Consider the following 19771-nt stretch of genomic DNA (forward strand, 5'->3'; position numbering starts at 1 on the left):
ACCAGCTTCTTTGGGGTTGAGGTCTGAACTGAAGGTTTTACCTAGGGGCCCTTTATTATCTTTACAGTTAAGTAAGAACCCCAAAGACCTAAAAAGGAATAGAGGGTGGAAGTGAGGCTCTAACCCTCCAGAATTATAGAAAGGAACACAGAGGAGCAGGTTTGGAGAGAAGACTTTTGGTGATCTTGATGACACTGTGCAGTACAGGTGTGTGTCAGTCTCAAATAAGTTTGGGATGTTTTGTCACTAAACCTTACAAGAGTGCCTGGAGGGCATAGTGGTTGAGAACACAGGCTTGAGATCAGAGAGACCCGAGGATGAATCCCAAGTCTACCACCTGCAGCTGTGTAAACTTGGGCAAATTACTAAACATCCAAGAGCCTTGGTTTTTCGATCTGTAAAATGGGGGAAAGAAGAGTATTCACCTCATGGGGTTGTTGTAAGGATGAAATGATGTGCATAAAGTTCTTGGCATGAAGCCAGGACAAGAAACTATAGCTGTTGCTCTTATTGGCAAAATAATGGCTCTCAGAGGTCCTATAGTAAAGAAGCCTGCCGATTTTGCTTTAACATAGTTTCCCAAACTTAAATTTTAGTACTGCATTCTTTTTCCTTCTTGGTGGAGGAAGGGCACACGTAATGATATAAAACACTGATTTTGTGTGCAGTGCGTGTGACTCTCCAGTCCTCTCCTTGATCGGCTTGGATGCTCTCACTTTAAAGCACAGAGCAGTTTGCAAACCAGAGCAAGCACTGAAAGATACTCCATTGAAAGCAGAAGCAATGATGACTATTAGAATGGAGACAAATGCCTTTCCTTTCTGTCTCTTACTAGACCTAAATAACTTAGACTTGGTCGCCTCTTTCAAAGAAAATAAAAAACAAATAGTCCTTCACACCCCTGCAAAGGAACCTAAACCAAACCCACAGGAACAGTTTGGGAAGGCACTGGAGGATCTTGTCAGACAAACATGAGCACCAATGGAATGAATAATACAGAAGCTGCATTAGAAAAATCTTGGTCTTTCTTGGGTATGCTTGGTAGTTCCCATCCTTTCATAATTAGAGAGCACAAAATGAAGCTTCAAATAAGGGAAACCAAAATATCAGATTCAATGTCAACATGTGCATTTAGAATCCCAAAATGTACATTTCTGATAAACTGCTCCATCACCTGTCACTGTACTTCGAGTTGACCTCATAGGCTGATGAGCATGTCAAATGATGACATCAGAGAGTAGTTTGTTTCAGTGGCAGCTTGATTAGGCTGGGGATGCAATAAGGCAGGCTCTTCTTTTGCTGTCCTCTAAAATCTCTTTTTCAAACCCTACTTCTTTTTCTCTGAAGTAATTAGAGGAGTTAACATAGCTCTCCCACCATAAGGAAAATAAACAGAAAAAAAATAGAAGAAAACGCACTGAACTACAAAAACTAGGACCCTTGAAAAAAAATACAAACAGATTTATAAGCTTATAAGTTGAATAATGTCTGAGGAGCTAATGTATAACATGGTGACTATAGTTGATAACACTGTATTGAATGACTGAAATTTGCTAAGAGAGTAGAACTTAAATTTCTCACCAAAAAAAAAAAAAAAAAAAAGGTAAATATGTGAGGTGATGGACTGTGTTAATTAACTTGGTGGGAGGAATTCTTCACAGTGTATGTGTATATCAAATCATCAAATTGTACACTTTAAATATCTTACAATTTCGTCAGTTGTATCTCAATAAAGCGGAAACACCCGAAAAAAACCCAAACAAACTAGGGCTCGCGTGGAGGCATCTGATGAGGAAATCAGACATTAAACACGAAACTCACTTGCTGTGAAACCTGTCTTTCTAGAACTTTTCCTGAAATCTAAACAATGACATCACAGCTTTCTTTAAAAAATATACACCTTATCTGCAGGGTAGAAGGCAGGGCACTCCTAAGGGCTGCGAGTGCAGGGCAGGACACATCCACAGACTTGCACTATGACCGTGAGCATTCGATGGACTAGTACATGCCACAGGGCACAGGACACCCACGCCAAAGGAGGGATGGCTGAAGCTCTAAAGCCAACTGCCAGGCAGGAGGAGGGCGTTGCTCACACTGCCGTAGCCACGGCCATTCCCGGTCACACGAAGCACACTCAAACATAAGACGTACCACTGGTGGTCCCCGTACCACTGCCCGAGCCAGGTCCAGGGGATGAAACCACAGTCCTGTAGGTGGGTGGTGGTGGGGCAGGCGGAGTTGCTCTCTGCCCCAGCCCCAAATCTTTAGGAGATGAGATTGTTTCTAAGTAATCATCTTTAATGAAGGCCTGCTCAGCGACTTTCTTCTGGACTTCTTCCAAGTTGAGTGGCGATGGTACATTGCGAGGGGGACTTGGAGGTCCTGGGGGACCAGGAGGGCCCGGGGGGCCCGGAGGCGGGGAGTCAGCTGGGTTGTCTGAGGCAGCTGGTGGGGACACCACCTTTTCCCTTGGAGTCAACTCTGGAGTAACACGTTCCGGGGATGTATCAGAAAAATGGACCCACTTTTCTTCAGCATTAACAGCAACAGACTTGGGGGACAACACAGGGCCAAAAATGCTGTCCAAGTCATTGATTGATGGTAGTTTTTCAATTTTGACCTCTGTGGCTGCCTGGTCATTTCCTGTAGTTAAAGTAGTTGATTTTAAAATTTAATTGACTTTGTTAAAATTATTTGTATGGGAAGTGGGAGGGGTGAGGCAAAGCCTGGTAAATAGATTGTCTTGTGAGGTGCCTAGGTAGGCATATTTCACAATGGAAAATCTTGATTGGAGTTGAAGGGGAGGGAAGAGTTCCTTGCGTCTACAATATGAGTATCGCCTTTTTTGCTATTATTTACCCTCGTGTGGGGTGACCCGAGTTGGCTACTTCTACCATCATCGAAAGCACTTGAGCACGCGACTGCCCTCCAAGGCTGCTCACAGGCATGCAAAGTGTGGTCATTCTGAGAAGACAGTGTTAGGTTCACAGAAGTGTACAAGCTCTGGAACTGGAAATTCCAAAAGGGAGGTCCCTTTGGAAAATCTGGCCTACTGAAATACAGAGGACACAACTGAAAAAGAACTGATAGCTGGAAATGACCCTCATTTGATAAAGATTGTCTACTCTGGCATATTAAATGAAAATGTTTCGTGAAACTAATGACAATATCTGTTAGTTTAAAAAAATGATCACATCATAATTAGTTGTATAGCCTCTACCTTGAACACACCAGAAACACAGCACAAAGATTATTTAAAGAGATATTCCCACATGAATATTTACAAACATACACATACACACTCCACACACCACACACATAGGATAATGAGAATACATTTACTACTTATTAGAACTGTTACATACATACCTGTTTAATAGGGAAGAAAATTATAAAAACACCTTTATAATTTCTTTTCTCAAGTCTAACCTGTTAATATCAAAGGCATAACTGATATATATCTATCTGAAGTCACAAAACAAAAAAGTCTGTTTTGCTTAAGTATTAGCATTAGCTATTCTTTTTAATTCTTATCAGTAATAAGAGAAAAAATTAAAACTATCTTCTACAGCTTGGCAGGAAATACTTGATAACATTTGAAATGTGAGGAAGTGTACCTTTTACTAAACCGAGGTTATTTAAATTAGAAATTGTTACCTATATAATTGCAAGGCATGAGCAGAAGCCACTTTACCTTTAAATAACCTTCTAGCTATAAGAGCCGGCTTAGTATTTCCATATTTCACATTTGAAAAGAGTTAACCTTCAAGGTTCCAAGGCTACAGATAAATGGGATAGCAGTTTGCATGGGCCACAATATTTATAATTTTGTTGCTGGTAGATTTATTTATCTCTAACACATTCATGGGAATCCAAGGGGCCAAAATGATTTGAACTTGCAAACACTTTTACCTGTGACACTCTGGATGACTGTTGGGTCTGAATCAATGTAAATTTCATAAATGACTATGTCTTGCATTTGCTCTTGTTGATAAATACCTCACTCTGTAGCTATCAAACTCACCAGGCTGCATAAATAGCTAAGGATGAAGCTGCAATAGAATTCCAAAGGTGATGAAGAACTGCATTCTAAGGACCCAGGCACATAAAATAACTACTATTGTCTTTTTTTTTTTTTTTTTGCGGTACGCGGGCCTCTCACTATTGTGGCCTCTCCCGTTGCGGAGCACAGGCTCCGGACGCGCAGGCTCAGCGGCCATGGCTCACAGGCCCAGCTGCTCCACGGCATGTGGGATCTTCCCGGACCGGGGCACGAACTGTGTCCCCTGCATCGGCAGGCGGACTCTCAACCACTGCGCCACCAGGGAAGCCCACTACTACTGCTTTTGACTTGCTAGTCCAGTAAGACTAGGTAGATTATAAACTGTAGGAATACATAGTATTGATTTTAATAGACAGTAAAGGTGTGCCTTAGAAATTATCTGTCTAAAGGCATGCAGCAATTCCTTGCCATATTTTATCATCCTTACACATCTCTTTGCCGTGGGATAATAAATACTTTAATAACTACTGGGAAAAATTCCCACCACCCAAGCTTACCTGTATGTTGCATATCCCGGGAACCATTCTATTATCATTGTGGACGACACAGTTTTAATTCTAGAAAAAAACTCATTGGTTCTTGGAACAATACAAATTATGCCTTTTAATTTGTAAATCATTACAGTGAGATCCAATGAAGTGAGATGTCAATTGAACAATGACTTTTGATATTGAGTTTGTTTTCTTCCATCTCACAAGTAAATGTGGCCTTTGTTCGACAACATTATACAGAGAAAACATGAGTTAGGAAAGTGAACCCTTTTGTGAAACCTGGGAGTGATACTTTAAAAGAAGTCTACATAGTGAAATGTAATGGCAATAAAACTAAACGCAAACAGTTTCATGTTTAGTCTAGCCTATAGCTTCCAACACATCAAGAGCATGTTGAGGTACGGGGCCACTGCTGATTGCCACATCATCCCAGAGCAGAAAAAATAAAGCTTACCTGGTCCAGTTGTTAAGGGGGAGCCTGTTCGGGGTGGAGTGGCTGGTACGTGTTTTGGAGGCAGTGGTGGAGGTGCTGCCAGGAGATAAGAAGCCAAGCATTGCTGATCACACTCTCCCTAAGTTACACAGTATTCCCTAGGTAGGCAGGGTTGGGGCTTTCACTCATACTTCTGCTATTGGAAAAGGAATAACCATTAACAATCCATCTTCTTTAAAGTTCAAAGCTAAGGGATTGAAGCAGGACTCATTCAGATTCTTCCATTTTATGATAAGAATTTGTCAAGAGAAAGTCAGATAGTAACAACAATAACACCATCATTTCATTCATTCGTTCCTTTGTTCAATATGCCTCAAGTACCAACGAGGTCCCATGTCCTGTACTAGGAATGACGTGGGGTTGACTACAACGAGCCTCTGCCCTCAAGGAATTTACTACTGAATGAATGAAGATCATGGTCACAGGCAATTACTGTCCAGAGTATGGTCAAGGACAATGAGAACAGCTTGGGTAGGGGCTCAGGGGAGGGTTTTTTTTTTTAATAGAGTCAGGATATTATCGCTTGGATGGAGTCTGGAAAGATTTCTCAAAGTTATATGTCTTGGGACTTCCCTGGTGGTCCAGTGGTTAAGAATCTGCCTACCAATGCAGGGGACACGGGTTCTATCCCTGATCGGGGAACTAGGATCCCACATGCCACAGGGCAACTGAGCCCGTGAGCCACAACTAAGAGAAGCCCTCGCACCGCAGCGAAGATCCCATGACGCAGCTAAATAAATAAATAAATAAATAAAAAAAAAAAAAAAAAAAAAAAAGTTATATGTCTTAAATTTTGGGTATATTTTTGAAAGACTGAAGCAAAATGATTTGGATCAAGGAAGAATGAACAGATTCCTTTGATGAAATTATAGCTAAAAAAAATCCATGAGATAGAAAAAGTATTGCATTATAGCCCCAACCCAGAGACTCATCCTTCTGAACTGGGCTTGTCACTTTGTGGGCCAAAGTTAAGAATTTCAACAGGTACGCTGTTTTCTTATTCTTTCTTTAAATGTATGTTTTCCTCTCACTGCTATATTTGGTAGATTTGATGAGTTCACTTTTTTCTTCAGGACTTCTTTCCCCAGCCACCTGGAGTAAGGGTTGGGGGCATTCTGGAATAAGTGGAGATGATGGCTCTCTTTGCTTTGAGATGAAATTGCCCTGATCTCCTATCTCAGCTTCTCTCTGCCATATGGCATCATTTCTTTTGTTCTCCAGTTATCACTCTTTCCTCTCAATGTGTCCTCTCTATTCTCTGTAGCCTCAGTTGTTCTGTAGGCCTAGCAGAGACCTTATCTGATTTGGTTACCTCTGTGTTGTGTGCTAGCCCATGCCTGGAGAATAGCAGGGTCTTTAGTTCACTTGCTTATCACTCCTACATAAACCTATTGAACGAATGAATGAGCCTGTGGGACGTCAGAAGAAGCTATAGATTCCAAGTTACTTATTCTGCTTTATTTATTATATTATTCCTGTCTCAACCAACTGTCCTAGGTCCCTGTAACTCTAAAGCTTATCAGGATAACATCTCTTCTTAATGTTAAACAGTCCAAATGTGGCTTATGTAGACTTTGTAAGGGTTGCCTAATTTCACTATGCAGGCAGACAGTAAAATGAGTCACTTATTTTTCCAGACAGAGCAGACACATAACTTACTTCCAGTGGGAAAAGGCCTTGTTAACTTTGGCGACTCTGTGCTTGGATTAATTGGTTGGCCTGGACCCCATATCTCAGGCTGATCTAAAAGAACTGGAAACATAAAAAGAAAATTTCCCAGGGTGAGTTCAAAAAAGAAACGTCCTGAGTTTAGAACTTAAAATTTCAATTTAAAGTTGAGTTTCACAAAATTACTTCTGTCTTCCCTCAGTCCTAGCAAATTAATTTAGAGATGCGTTGTTCCTCATTTTTTTCAAGCAGAGAATGGACAAAGGAGCAGAGTGTGTGTGTGTGTGTGTGTGTGCGCGCGCACACACACACATGTGCGCAAGGGGTGTCTGTGTGTGCACATATAGCTAAATAAAAACTTGCAAAACAGAGCGTCTGCATTCTTTTCCTGGTTGGTCACTTAAGGACATTCTAAATGTCAATACATGTACTGGCTCCTTTCTGGCACCCACTTGAAAATCCAGGCATTACTCCCATGGACATTTGTTTTAAGTTGGTTTATTTAAAGTTTGCTATGAATAGGCTTCAAGATGCCTGAATTCTGTACAGTGGTTCCCACCTTTAAAGCATCTTACGGGGTCTTTAAACAATCCTTTTACAGTATCATAAAGAGAAATTAAATTATTCAAAAAATGTTTGGTGAACATATTAAGAGAACCAGAAAAATAAATAAGTCCTTAGGCATCTAAAGTAAATCAGGGCAATTAGGTATTAGGCCTAAGGGCACTGAATCTAATATTTCTTCTTTTTCTTTTTCTTGGTTGTTGCCATGGTAACAATGTAATGAACTAGCTCTTCTCAGCACCTATCATGTGCCAGGGTCTGTGTAAGTACTGCTGGTAATTCATTAGGTTGTAAAACAGGCTGGGAAGTCAGTTGGATGTGGATTTGAATCCAGCCTCTATGCTTACTCTAGGACCTTGGGCAATTCGTGTAACCTCTGAACTTCCCTTCCTTCAGTGTAGGGATAATAAGAGCAATCTCAAAGAGTTACTAAAAGGATTAAAGGAGGTAATGTATATAAATATAATGTATATAAAATACATGTAAAACACTTATGACAAGGCCAGTAGCTATTATGATATATTTTAGTCCTCACCTCACCACCATGTGGTTGATATTAAGGAAACCAAAGATTACAGTGATTAAACAACTTGCTCAATGACACACATGGTGAAAGTAGCAGAGCTAAGATCTGATCCCAGGCGTGCATTCCTAACTCCAAAAATATCCACTTTCCTCTCAGGTCTTGTAAACTAGTGATAGAAGAATCAATAAAGAGCGTAAGAGTGAGTAGATAAGAAAAGTAGGTGCAGCTATTGGAAGAGCTAGTATGTTCGGTGCAAATGTTGGAACTTTACAGAAATCCAGGGGCTGAAACCACCTAAAGAACAATCAAGACAGGCTCATTGACAACAAGTTCAGTTCCTCTCCACCACAAACCTCAATGATGGTCTTAGCTCTGTTTTGTTTTAACATGAAAGCACACATTCTCCAAAGATGTGATGTAGCATTTGGTTTTTTGTAGATGCAGTGTGGGACACCACTTTGATTTCTATGAACTGTTTTCTATTTTGTCTATCAGGTTTATATAATGTTATGGGATTTTTTAATAGGTAGATTCAAATGCAACAAATCAAACCCCACCTTCAGTCACTACACATGACTTTATGTCATTAAAAGTGAGACTGATCACAGATCGGTTAATAAGATAACTGAGAACCTCACCGCAGGGCCACCTTTATTTATGGATTATAAGTTGTAGACATTTAAATCACTGAAGGAGTATTTAGGGATGTTCTTTATACACTTTGCTAACTACATTGTTGAAAAACATTCAGCTGTGGCTGGCTGCTAGCTGTCTCCCAGGATCCATTCTCCATTTCTTCTACAGTTAAAGTTAAGCAGGCCATATGGCACTAAATTCTTTCTGATGGGCTCTGGTTGGAAGTGATGTGTGTCTCTTCCAGGTTTTGCTCTTACAAGAATTGGCAGTGAGTTCCATGGGTCCTCCCCTGCCCCCCTTTCTTCTGATGGTGAGAGCTGGAGCAGCCCCCTTGCACCCAGAGGTGAAGGCCACATGCGGAGGATAGAAGAGCCACCCAACCAGTCCTACATTGTGTACTTCGAGGCTGTTTACATGAAACAGAAATAAAATTCTATCTTGTTTAATTCACTGTACTTTGGAGTCTCTTTGTCACTGTATCTTAGCCTACTTACTATGCTTTCAAGTCTTGTTGTCCTTAACACTTATATCTAATTTCCTTCACCAATTGGTCCTAGAAAAATCATCTTTGATTTTTGGTTTTTTTGATTTTTTCTTTGATTACATGACCATAGGGGTCTTAAATCAAATGATTTCTATAAAAACATCCCATATTATCAAATATATAGCTGCTGGAGATCCATGCATTGGACATGAATACATTTTAGGAGTAGATTAGATCCCTTTCATAAAGAGTTTCTTTTATGTCAGCAAGGTATACATTACTCACAGCCATCCAAAAATGGTTAATGTTTAAAAGTTAAAATATTTAATTCTAGGAATAAATATTTAATAGGTAAACCCAACAATAACTGCCAAAATGATATTTCTCCCATAACATTTTATTTCTAAGTTGCTAAATGATTTAAGGTCATTCCTGGGTCTTGAACCTGCAAACAGTGTCTACTGTGTGAGTAAGACAATTGACACCTTCACTGATGAGGTCGACAAGAGAGAAAATGTGGTCAAAGAGGCTATATCACAATGACAGTGACTATGATGGGGAATTTGAAGGTCTGGCTCCATAATAATGGCTGTTTGGCTAATAGAACACTTATTCCCCATCCAGTGAGTTGTAGAGACTTGCAGTAATTCTTATTGGCCTCTTTTGAAGAGTGAACTTGTTAGCTCTTAGCTACTTCTGGAAGTAAAGTTTCAAGTCCTGAAATGCTAGAGGTCTGCAAACAAAATTCCCATGCTGAGAGCACACCTAGATCAGAACTATCCTTTCACATGAAGATCTGGTGATACCTTACAAACATGCCTCAAAGCACATTTACTCTAGGTAAGTTATACTTTATTGAAAGGAAAAACAAATCTATAGATATACAGAGTTTTTCCTACCTTCTGTCTTCTGTTCATCAAAAGCTGATTCTAATGGTGGGCCAAAGAGGGGAGCAAGTGCCATGGTGTCATCTGGAGGTTTTCTGCTGAATCACACACATTACAGCAAAACATAGGGAAAGGAAATATTAATGTTAAAAAAGATATAAAGCTTTCAAATATTTTCCACAGTAAGGCCGATGTATGTGTGTGCACTTATGTACATATATATGTATGTACTCAAGCTCCCGAGGGGCTAAAAAGTATATTTATGAAGAGGTCAAATGTATACGGACAAAAGGATCAGTAGGAGGTAAGATCCCTCATTCTCAACGGGGGCCCAATGGGCTGGTCCAACAGAAATAAGATGAAGAGAGAAACTCTTTCAAAGCATCTGAGTCTCTATACCTAGAAGAGATTATTAAAGATAACAGTTTATTGAAAAGCACCTTCTTCTCTTAAGATCTCAAAAACCATTTATATCTGTCTTCACCACATCTCTGTGTTGTAGTTAATGTGGGTTTATGATTAGTGAAAGTCAGGCACAGGGAAGCTAAGAAACAAGCCACCAGGAAGTTTGTGTTTGAATAAGAAACTGAGTCTACCAGCTTCTAACTTCCATCCTCCCCTGACCGCCCCACACAGTTGACTAATTATAACTTCCTAATACCTTAATACTGCACATTAGAAAAAGAAGAGCATTGAGAAATCAGGGGGGAAAGACAGGTAGTAAGTTAGACGCTCATCCTTTCTACTAATTATTACTTAAGCTGATTATTAAAGAAAAGCTGCATAATTATCTCCATTTCTTCCCCAGACCTGATTCCCTTCATTGATCCTCATGAGTTCTGTGTGTGTTGGGGGATAAGAGGTGAAGAGGAGAGGGGAGGGGCTAGAGAAGGAGGGAAAGTTAAAAGGATCCAGCCTTTACATAGAAATAGGAGTCTTTGGGGGAAACATTGCTTATGGGCACAATACTTACTTATCCCAAGGATTACACAGTGTAAAACACAATGCTTTGCCAAAAACAAAAAACAAAATAGAAGATTCCTTTGGTGTGTGGCAGGTAGAATGTATCACAAAATTGTAGCCAGCTAAACAGGCTACTCTTTGTAAGGCAATATAATCATATTTCAGATCAGCATTCCAGACACCAAATGACGTCTTCATGTAGACGTTTAATCCTCTCATTAGTGAGGGGCTCCATATTCTGATGACTACAGAGTACTTTCCTAAAGATCTCCCTCAGGCTGCACTTAGGAGAAATGATAACATATCTGAAACTGCTGTGACATACACATATGGGCAGGCCCTTTGTTATTAGATGCTGAGACTTTAGCCCAAAGGAGATTTGTTTCATTGTTAACAGTGCATGATGCCTTGCATAAAACACAACTAGTGTTTTTCATGCTCACCTTATGAGTTCTGGAGTTGGTGTGGAACGCCTGGGTCTCGCTACTTCTTCACCTGATGCACAGGACAAAGGGAATTTTTAGGCATATTTTTACCATTTTTTTTCTTTTATGTCTTATGAGCTATGTTTGGAAACACTTAGAGATTTAAGTCCCATCAATAAGCAACTCCATGTGAAAACTTTGCAAAACAAACCCAGAAAACAAACCCTCTCCCCTGGCAATGCAACAGCCATATATTAGGCATATGTAGTAGCATTTTCTTTGGCATTTATAAAACTAGTTAACCAGGGAATTACCATGATAAGCCAGCAAATGGAAGATGTGTACACTGTAGAGCTTAGTGGAATAGCACACCATTCTTTCAATGCCTGCTGCCTTGATCAGTTCTGCTTTTCAATTACCATAAGAGAATACTAAGCCAGGCCATATGTACACAGTGCATGAATCCAGCATTCTCTGCCTGTTCTTTTCTTGAAATGCCAAGAAAATGTTATACCTTTAACTAGGAACCATTCATTTAAAATTTCCTAGAACGTGCTGTATGCAGCAGAAGAAAATCATGCCACATGTATATTATAACCTATTTCATCTCGCTTTGGTTCACTAAGATTTTCACATCAAATAACACAAAAATGGGTAAGTTGCATCTACCTTCAGTTCCTTCAGCCCTCCTCCTGTCCCTACCCCAATAAGCAAACACACACTTGATTAAATTCATTTCTAAAGTCAAATGATACAGTAAGAGTTGACAAATATAGGAAGAAAATAGCAATGTTTACCCCAAAACATACTCGCTTTCAGGATCTAAACATTAGTCATTCAGAACCCACAGAGCCCTTTTATCATTACAAGATTTCTTTTATCATTACAAGATTTCTTTGCTGTAAGAGTAAGACATTTGTAAGCCTTAAAAATCAAGCCCAAGAGTGTATAAGTCAAATGTATATATGCTCCAAGATCCAAGGAACTGTTCCTTCTTTTAAATCGTACTCTATTTCTGGTAGCTAAGATATACTTACTGGATAAGTTCCTTTTAATTGCACCCTAGAATTAGAAATAGACACTATAAGGTTTAAGACCACATATATGTTATGTACAATATGTATATTTCTGTCATTTCAATTAAACTGAACTCAAAGAAATGCAGTTGGGGAAAAATGAATTTTTTCTCAGAATTGCATTCAAGTTGGAAATTGTAGACACACACATATAAATCAATTTTTCATTTTATTCAAAGATTACAGAGAGGAAAGAGAGTAAACAATAAGTCTTCCAAACCAGAAGAAAACCCTTACCTGGGTAGATTTGGTAAATTAAAGCAAATATTGAATAGTCTATTAAAAAAAAATCCTTGAAATCTAGCAGTCAAGAAGGTAAATCCATGTTTAACTTATGTTTAATGTTTAAAAATTACAGACTGTATGAGGAGTACTCTCTGCTCTTATCAGATGGGGTCCATAAGTTGCTTGTAGAAACAGTCATTAGTTACGAATGCAATTTTTAAAGATACATGTGGAAAATGTTAAAAAGAAGGAAAACTTGAAGGTATTACCACTGAGTGGGCTGTTCTATTCAGGGAACCAGAGAATTCCATTCTTTCCCATCCGCCCTTCCTATCCCAATTTCTTTCACTTGCCTGCCATGGGGGCACCAACCTATCAATTGGGTGTCAATTGGGTGTCATTCCTTTAGCTCAAGGTACTGTGCTTCTATAGGAATGACAATTTCCCTGTCAGGAATAATCTGAGAAGGTCATTTTCAGATTTATAAGGCCCTAGGAGAAAATTATTTTGACAACAGAAGATTGATTCAAGTTTTGATTCAAAACTGCTGTGAAAGGTCCTTAGCATGTGATGCTTCCACAAAAGCAGACCACTAGAAGTGTGGCCTCATAAGGTGGGACGTGGCTTGGCAGGGCCTCCTTAGGAGAATGACAGGGGCAGAGTTCAGGTTGGGGAAGTGGAAGTATAATAAAGTTTTCAAAAGGGTATGACTATGAGTTTGGTGGGTGATAATCAAACACATTTTTTTCTACTTTCCTACTTTGGTGAAGGCTCAACATGGTGGTCACAGATGTTTTCTTCTCTCAAATGATAACATAAACAACTCAGGACAAGACGTAGCACCTCTGTAACAGAACTATAAGAAGGTTCTTTCCCTCTTTCCTAAGGATTTATCAGAATTTTGTCTCATTTTGAACTCATTTACAATAGAGGAGCAGTTTCAGACTGAACAAGATCCACTAGATGTTTTTTAGTGACTTGCATGTATGTGCTATATAGAGATTATTATACATTATTAGTAAAAACTTTTTAATAAATATTTTATTTATTTTAATAGATAAACACTTTAAATCAGTATGTGTAAGTTAACATGTTCATTTAAATTAATAAATATTTAAAACAAATATGATCATTTAAATCAGTTATGGTCATTATAGGAGTTTTGATGTGGGTTGGCTTTTGGAAAATAAGACTCTGTAGACAAAATAATAAGAGAACAAATTGTTTAAATGGAGTTAAAATGTTTTTCTAGGTTGGAGAGCCTCAGATTGTCAGATTTTTATTAATAAAGTCTGAAGGAAAAGATCAGGTGGAGGCGTTAGGTCCAAGTAGTCAATCACGAGGTTGACACTGAGGGAATAGGACCTACCTAGTATAGTGAGACCTGAAATTCAGGAGTTAGGGGACCCCAGAAGCTGTATTGAAGACCTTTTGGTCTGTGTCTTACCCCTTTATTTATAATGTAATATTCATGAAACCAAGAAAGATACAAAGCTTCTTTGGTGTTCATTGGTATTCATCATTTCCCGGTGTATCAATTCATTTGATAGATGTTTATTGTTGAGAGGCATTAGACAAGAAGCCTCTGTAATATTTTATTAAATATTCCGTATGAATGAACAATCATCAGTGAAGAGGAAGAAAGACATGGCAGAAATATGCAAGAAAACCGTTGTTTAGAAATTAGAAAGAATAAAATCATATCAATTTAGAAAGGAACAGATGTTCAAACAATAAGCAGGAAACCATTAGCAACAGAAAAGAAAGTCCCGTTGTCCCATGATCCGGCGTACAGATTTTGATGGCCTTGCTGTCGAAACAGGACAACTCTAGAACAAGGTTAAGGTGATGTCGACCACATAAAGTACATTCAGGAAAAAAGCCTATTGAATCCTGAAACCTTCTCCTCCCCAAGTGACCACATTTTCTTCCTTTCAAGGACTGTCTTTATAGGTAGACTGTGAATAGACTTCCTGCATTTTGCCCTAGTTAATTCCCTCTTTTTCTTTTTTTTAAAAAAGGAGTAACTTGTCATAATCTGAGCTGTGACCCCACTGCTGGATTGGAATCAGCCACATAGTCCCTGTAGGTGTTATCTTTGATCATCAACTACGTGGATTAAACAGAGAACCACAGCTTGTCAGCCGGTGCAGAGTATTTGTCTCAAGTAGTAATTGACTGATCAAACTGGCATAGGCCTACTTTCTGACAGCATTGTTTCAGTTCCATTTCCTCTCTCAAGGGACTGACTGGGCCGGTCCGGGTCATTTCAAACATAGCAAAGTCTCTTCTTCTTGTTGCCTCAATATTATCACACTGAGGAAAATAACAGATTTACTTTGAGCAATGCAAACTAATACTGATTTGCCTTCAGTGATGAAATATATATGTGACAGCCTAGAAAGATTGACTTGAAAGTACGTCTCTTCCTCCCAAGATAGAAATTATGATTGTGTATGACTGTATATCAGTACACTGAACAATTTGAGTTATGGTCCAGGGACTTATGTTAAATTCAGGCTTAAAAACAATGTGGTTTACAAATTCTTTCCTTACTTGCCTTACAGTTTTCTTATTCTTTATTATCACCTTGCTATAAATTTCTATGGTGACTTCTGGACAATCTCCAGCCCTTGTACACACACACACACACACACACCACGTTTTTTACATTTAGCACTAGGAGTTGGGGTACCTATGTATTAGTTTAATTTGTTATGGAAAAGTGCTCTGATGATCCTAAAACATGCTCTTGACACATATAAGACCAGAGACTTTCAGCCACTAAACCTAATTCATCTGCCTCGTTCATACTGGGTTATCATAAATTTAACAAGAAGCCAACCTGGCCACCTTGCCTAGGCAAGAATTATCTCTATACATGTTTAAGGTAAAAATGTTGAGGATTCTTACCGGGCTGCGCCTCTGTGATCAGCAAAAAGGAAGAGAGAACAGACACCTAGTCAGAGAATGATGGATCAGTCAACAGGCTTGGGTAATAGAAGATTTCATAAACAGCTAACTAAACACACACTCCAGGTAATCAGGCCAAAGGAAGACAGGCAGTCATTGTGTTTGTGGCTTATTTAAACCATAATGAGGTTTTGGAGAACCTTAAGGAGAACCTATCCATTGCATAATATAGCTTTGCTAATGAGGATGTACTGGTTTCAGTTATGTGTACATACAGACAAAGCAGAAACATACAAGAAAATTTTACTGATAGATTTAAATGTCTTGTCATACAGAGTTTTTCTTCATATTGTTTGAGGAGGGGAGTTTTAGAAACTGGGTAGTACAGAGAAAACTGTTTCCCCACACAAAAGGGTGTTAGCAAACATCATAGACACGATGCATTTCCCACATAATTCAGGCTTTAATCGGAGCCTCCAAAAATCAGAGAGCAGGATTAGAGACATCTCTTCTTTGCCTGGCTCTTCTCTTTAGTGTTCTGTGGAATGAGTGCGGATGAGGACTTTTTTTAAAGTATATGTTCTTGGCCTGGAGTGATTTGGGCAGCCTCACCAAATGGGTAGAATGTGGTGGGGAAGATAAGGAGCTCCTGACAAGCACAGGTGCGAATGATGAAAATTGTCCAGCACCAATAAAACACTGGTGGACCAGATGATGCCTGGAAAAACACAAAATGCAGACCTATGACTTTTTTCTTTCACTCGTCAAACCTTGATCATGGCTGCTATCAATTTACCCCAACAATCTCTGGTTGCTCTCCCTCTTTGGGATTTTTCTGTAGTAACAAGAGTGACTATGATGTGAGTAGGGAAAGAGCTGTTGCTCAGTTTCTCTTTCAGGATATGGGCTAGCTTGTGAATTCACCAGAGGCTACCTGGGACCCAGTACCAGCCAAATTCCAAAATCCAAGCAAGAAGCACAAACACAAAAGTATCTAGCAGGTTGCTTAAATGAAAAAGATGATTCTACTCTCCATAACATAGACAAGAAATAAAAACCTATAGTCTTTTATACCTACTCCAGTTGATTTTACTTGTAATATTTTAGATATTATTATTTGCCATATTTTTCCAGTTCTGTTCCATACGGATCCCATCTTTCTTATAAATCTGTCTATATGCATGGATGCAATTTAAATGAAATTAGAAAAAGGACACGTTAATATGTATTTCTGGGCTTACATTCTTTTACTGACGAATTCATACTGTGTTTTGAGAGAAATCCAAGCACTCTTTTATATATTTAGACTTTATAATTCTTTAATGACCAGGCTAAAGTTCTTCACTAAAGAAGATGTGGGCATTTATGATTTTGCTTTAATTGCATGGCAAACATTTCCTTCTTAAAAGCAGCATAAAATACAGCAAAGAGGGGATTAAAAGTGACACAATTTCCCCCAAGATGATTATGAGAAATAATGCAAAATAAAATGTGTATTGCAACCATATAGAGGCAGAACCTTAAATTCAATAAACTTTGTTAAGATTATAGAGAACAACACTGTTCAAAATAATTTCAATTATATAAATTCACGCAAATTAAGTCCAGTGAATTAAAAACCTATATATTTTAATCAATATTTCCTGTTTGTATTTTTTCTAGTAAAAGATAACATGAAAAAAAGGAACATCAAGGAACATCTGTTGAAATTCATGTAGTCACAGGCTTATTAACCAAAAGCCAGAAGACCCAGCTAAAAGCTATGGAAAGGTCAGACCCAGAAAACCTCAAGGTCCACAATTAAAAGTGATCTGAAACCTGCAAAATAAAAGGAATTCCAGAAGTCAAATTGAAGGGCTTTCTATACGCTAATTATCACCATTAAGGAGCATAAAGCAGTTGTAAGTTCTGCTGAACACGGACAGCAAAATCATTACCCGCCAGGAGGGGAGAGCCTTTCCTTTTAAAAGTTTTATTTTACTCTTTCTCCTGTCATTTCCCAGGAACTTTGAGGCCTTTAGCATTCTATCTTTGTTCTACCGATGTATAGAATTTGCTTCAAAGGCGGAAGGAAACATTCAGTATCTGATCTTGATATATTCTGTAAGCTGAACACTCTCCATGTTAAATCACAAACTCAAAAGCTTGCAGGGCAAGGAGCAGGGGCGCTGTGCACGAGGGAATGAGAGTTTCACAAAGCTTTGGTGAAATGGCCACAACTCAGGGGCCCCATGCTTGCAGCACAAAAATATGGGCCTAATGCTGCCAGATCTTCAGAGTTGTCAGAGAAGACGCATATCTTGATTTTTTTTTAACTTCAAAGACTCTGGCTTTTAAATGGCATTAAAATTGTTTTTAACTGCACGACCAAACAAAACATCTATTCAGTTGTTCAGAATCTGCAGGTGGCCAATTTATCTCTGATTGCAGACATTTGTATCACACATAATAAGCTCTCAGCAAGTTTTTTTTAATCTACTGTTATTATTATTTCACCTGATTACTCAAACAGGGATTTTGCAATTGGTCTATTTGTTTTCTGAACAAATTTCTTGTGTTCCTAATTAAACATTAATTGCTCAATTCCTTGACTTCTCTTGACCTTCTGATGCATTCTGGAGAAGGTATTGAAAAACATTTTATTATCCCCTCTATTTTTATCTTGATGTTCAACTTAGAGATAAGTCTTAGCTTGTATTTTGAGGCTATTTTCAAAGTGGGTATGATTTGGTCACTAGAATGAAGATCTTCGGTCAGAACATTTTGCATTTCTAAAATTTATATACTTGGCTATATGAATACGCCTTCCTAAAAGAAAATACTTCAGCAAATGTCCTCACAGCACCCACAGTGTCCTTACCCACACCAGATTTGTTTTGTTATTTTTCTGCACAAAAGGATTAATTTAAATTCAGCTAAGTAGGCTAACTTAGTCTTTGCCAATGCGGGTAAGTGTTTTAAGATATTTATAGAAAGAAGTAACCAAACACAATCTGTCCGGCTTGTCAAAGTCACTAAATAACCAACCTCAGGTTTTGAAGCTTTACAACATCCTCATTTGCTAAAATTCAGTGCTATAGGGAAACAGAGGAAAATACGTGTAAAGCCACAAAGCACCCAACAAATATTATTTTTATACAGTCTAGTCATAGCAAATTCAGTCATTCATGGTAGTGAATTTTCTAGGAAAGAATTAGAATATATGATGATTATGTTTATTATTATGGTCCTAACCAGTTTCTTGTTTGCTTTCAAATGCTTCAGGGTGAAGATAACCTCTCTGGCAAGCACCTATTTGATGTCCCCACCCCTGCCAACTTTTGTGTTTGTCTATATTTAAATTTGTTCCCATATCTATTACAAGTCAGATGACTGTGAATGCCTGCCAGATCCAATAGGACTTGATAGAGATGATCTTCCGAAATTCCATTTAGGAAGAGACACAAAGAGCCTATTACTAACCAAGATATCACTAAAAGTTGACTGGTTTGAACAGCAACAACGTGGGCATTGCCAAAGAAAAACGAGGCAGGGGAGCAGGAGAAGGACTCATCCTTAGAGGCACAGCTAACAATGCAAAGGAGTACTTGTAGTTGAAATTGCTGTAAGAACAACAGGAGGAAAACCAATGAGGAACAAAGAGTTTTTAAAGCACCACGGATAAATTTCAGACTACGTAGTCCTGTCAATATTTGAAGTGGCCAAATCTGGATAATTCAGAGAAAGATTCAGGGTCAAAGAGAATAAATGAAATAGGCAAAATGCTGTTGACTGAAAAAAAAAGCACAATGCGAGAGTTGTGAGTTAAGCTTTATTTGGGGCAAAGTGAGGACTATAGCCTGGGAGACAGCATTTCTGATAGCTCTGAGAAACTGCTCCAAAGAGGTAGGGGGGCAGGTCAGTATACATGTGATTTTGATGAAGGGGGAGTACATGCAGTCAGGCACATATTTTTTGCAGAAGGTTGCTGCTAGTCATGAGGAACAGCCATCACCATGAAGGATTTTAGTGCTTTTCTATATACGAAGAGATGCAACAGTTGGGCTCATAAAATCTTCTCCTGAAAATATCTAACCATCTGAAGTTCTGCCAGTTTTTCCCAGAGCACAGATTGCCTCATTCCTGATCTCCACCCTGAACTCCTTTCAGGGAGTGTTGAAGGTCAGCAGCTGCAGTGGCTCATAATTTAATCCTTGTAGAGGTAGATGGAAAGTACCAATTTATAGTTGGCAATACAAAGAAAGGTTGCTGAAGCGCACCAACGATACGTATGTCACATACCATGTGACCCAGAGTTGATTCGCAGTTACACAGAAGTGGGCCATTCAATTTAGTAATAGTAATAGTTACAATCGTA

At 38.8% G+C, this 19771-nt stretch overlaps 1 protein-coding gene across 1 annotated transcript in view; it reads right to left on the bottom strand.

Moving 5' to 3' along the window:
• The window catches only part of SGIP1 (SH3GL interacting endocytic adaptor 1), a 130412-nt gene that overhangs the window by 60533 nt on the left and 50108 nt on the right, over positions 1-19771 (bottom strand). The window contains exons 9-14 of the mRNA XM_089910545.1: positions 12238-12262; positions 11219-11270; positions 9825-9910; positions 6707-6799; positions 5009-5083; positions 2152-2643 (exon numbers count right to left, since the gene is read on the bottom strand). Coding sequence (XP_089766671.1) covers positions 2152-2643; positions 5009-5083; positions 6707-6799; positions 9825-9910; positions 11219-11270; positions 12238-12262 — 823 coding nt within the window. The remainder of the gene's footprint in view (positions 1-2151; positions 2644-5008; positions 5084-6706; positions 6800-9824; positions 9911-11218; positions 11271-12237; positions 12263-19771) is intronic.

The sequence above is a fragment of the Delphinapterus leucas genome, chromosome 1 (assembly GCF_059928025.1).
Source record: "Delphinapterus leucas isolate spDelLeu-1000000601 "Yukka" chromosome 1, BTC_Dleu_Yukka2, whole genome shotgun sequence".
In the NCBI taxonomy this organism is placed as follows: domain Eukaryota; kingdom Metazoa; phylum Chordata; class Mammalia; order Artiodactyla; family Monodontidae; genus Delphinapterus; species Delphinapterus leucas.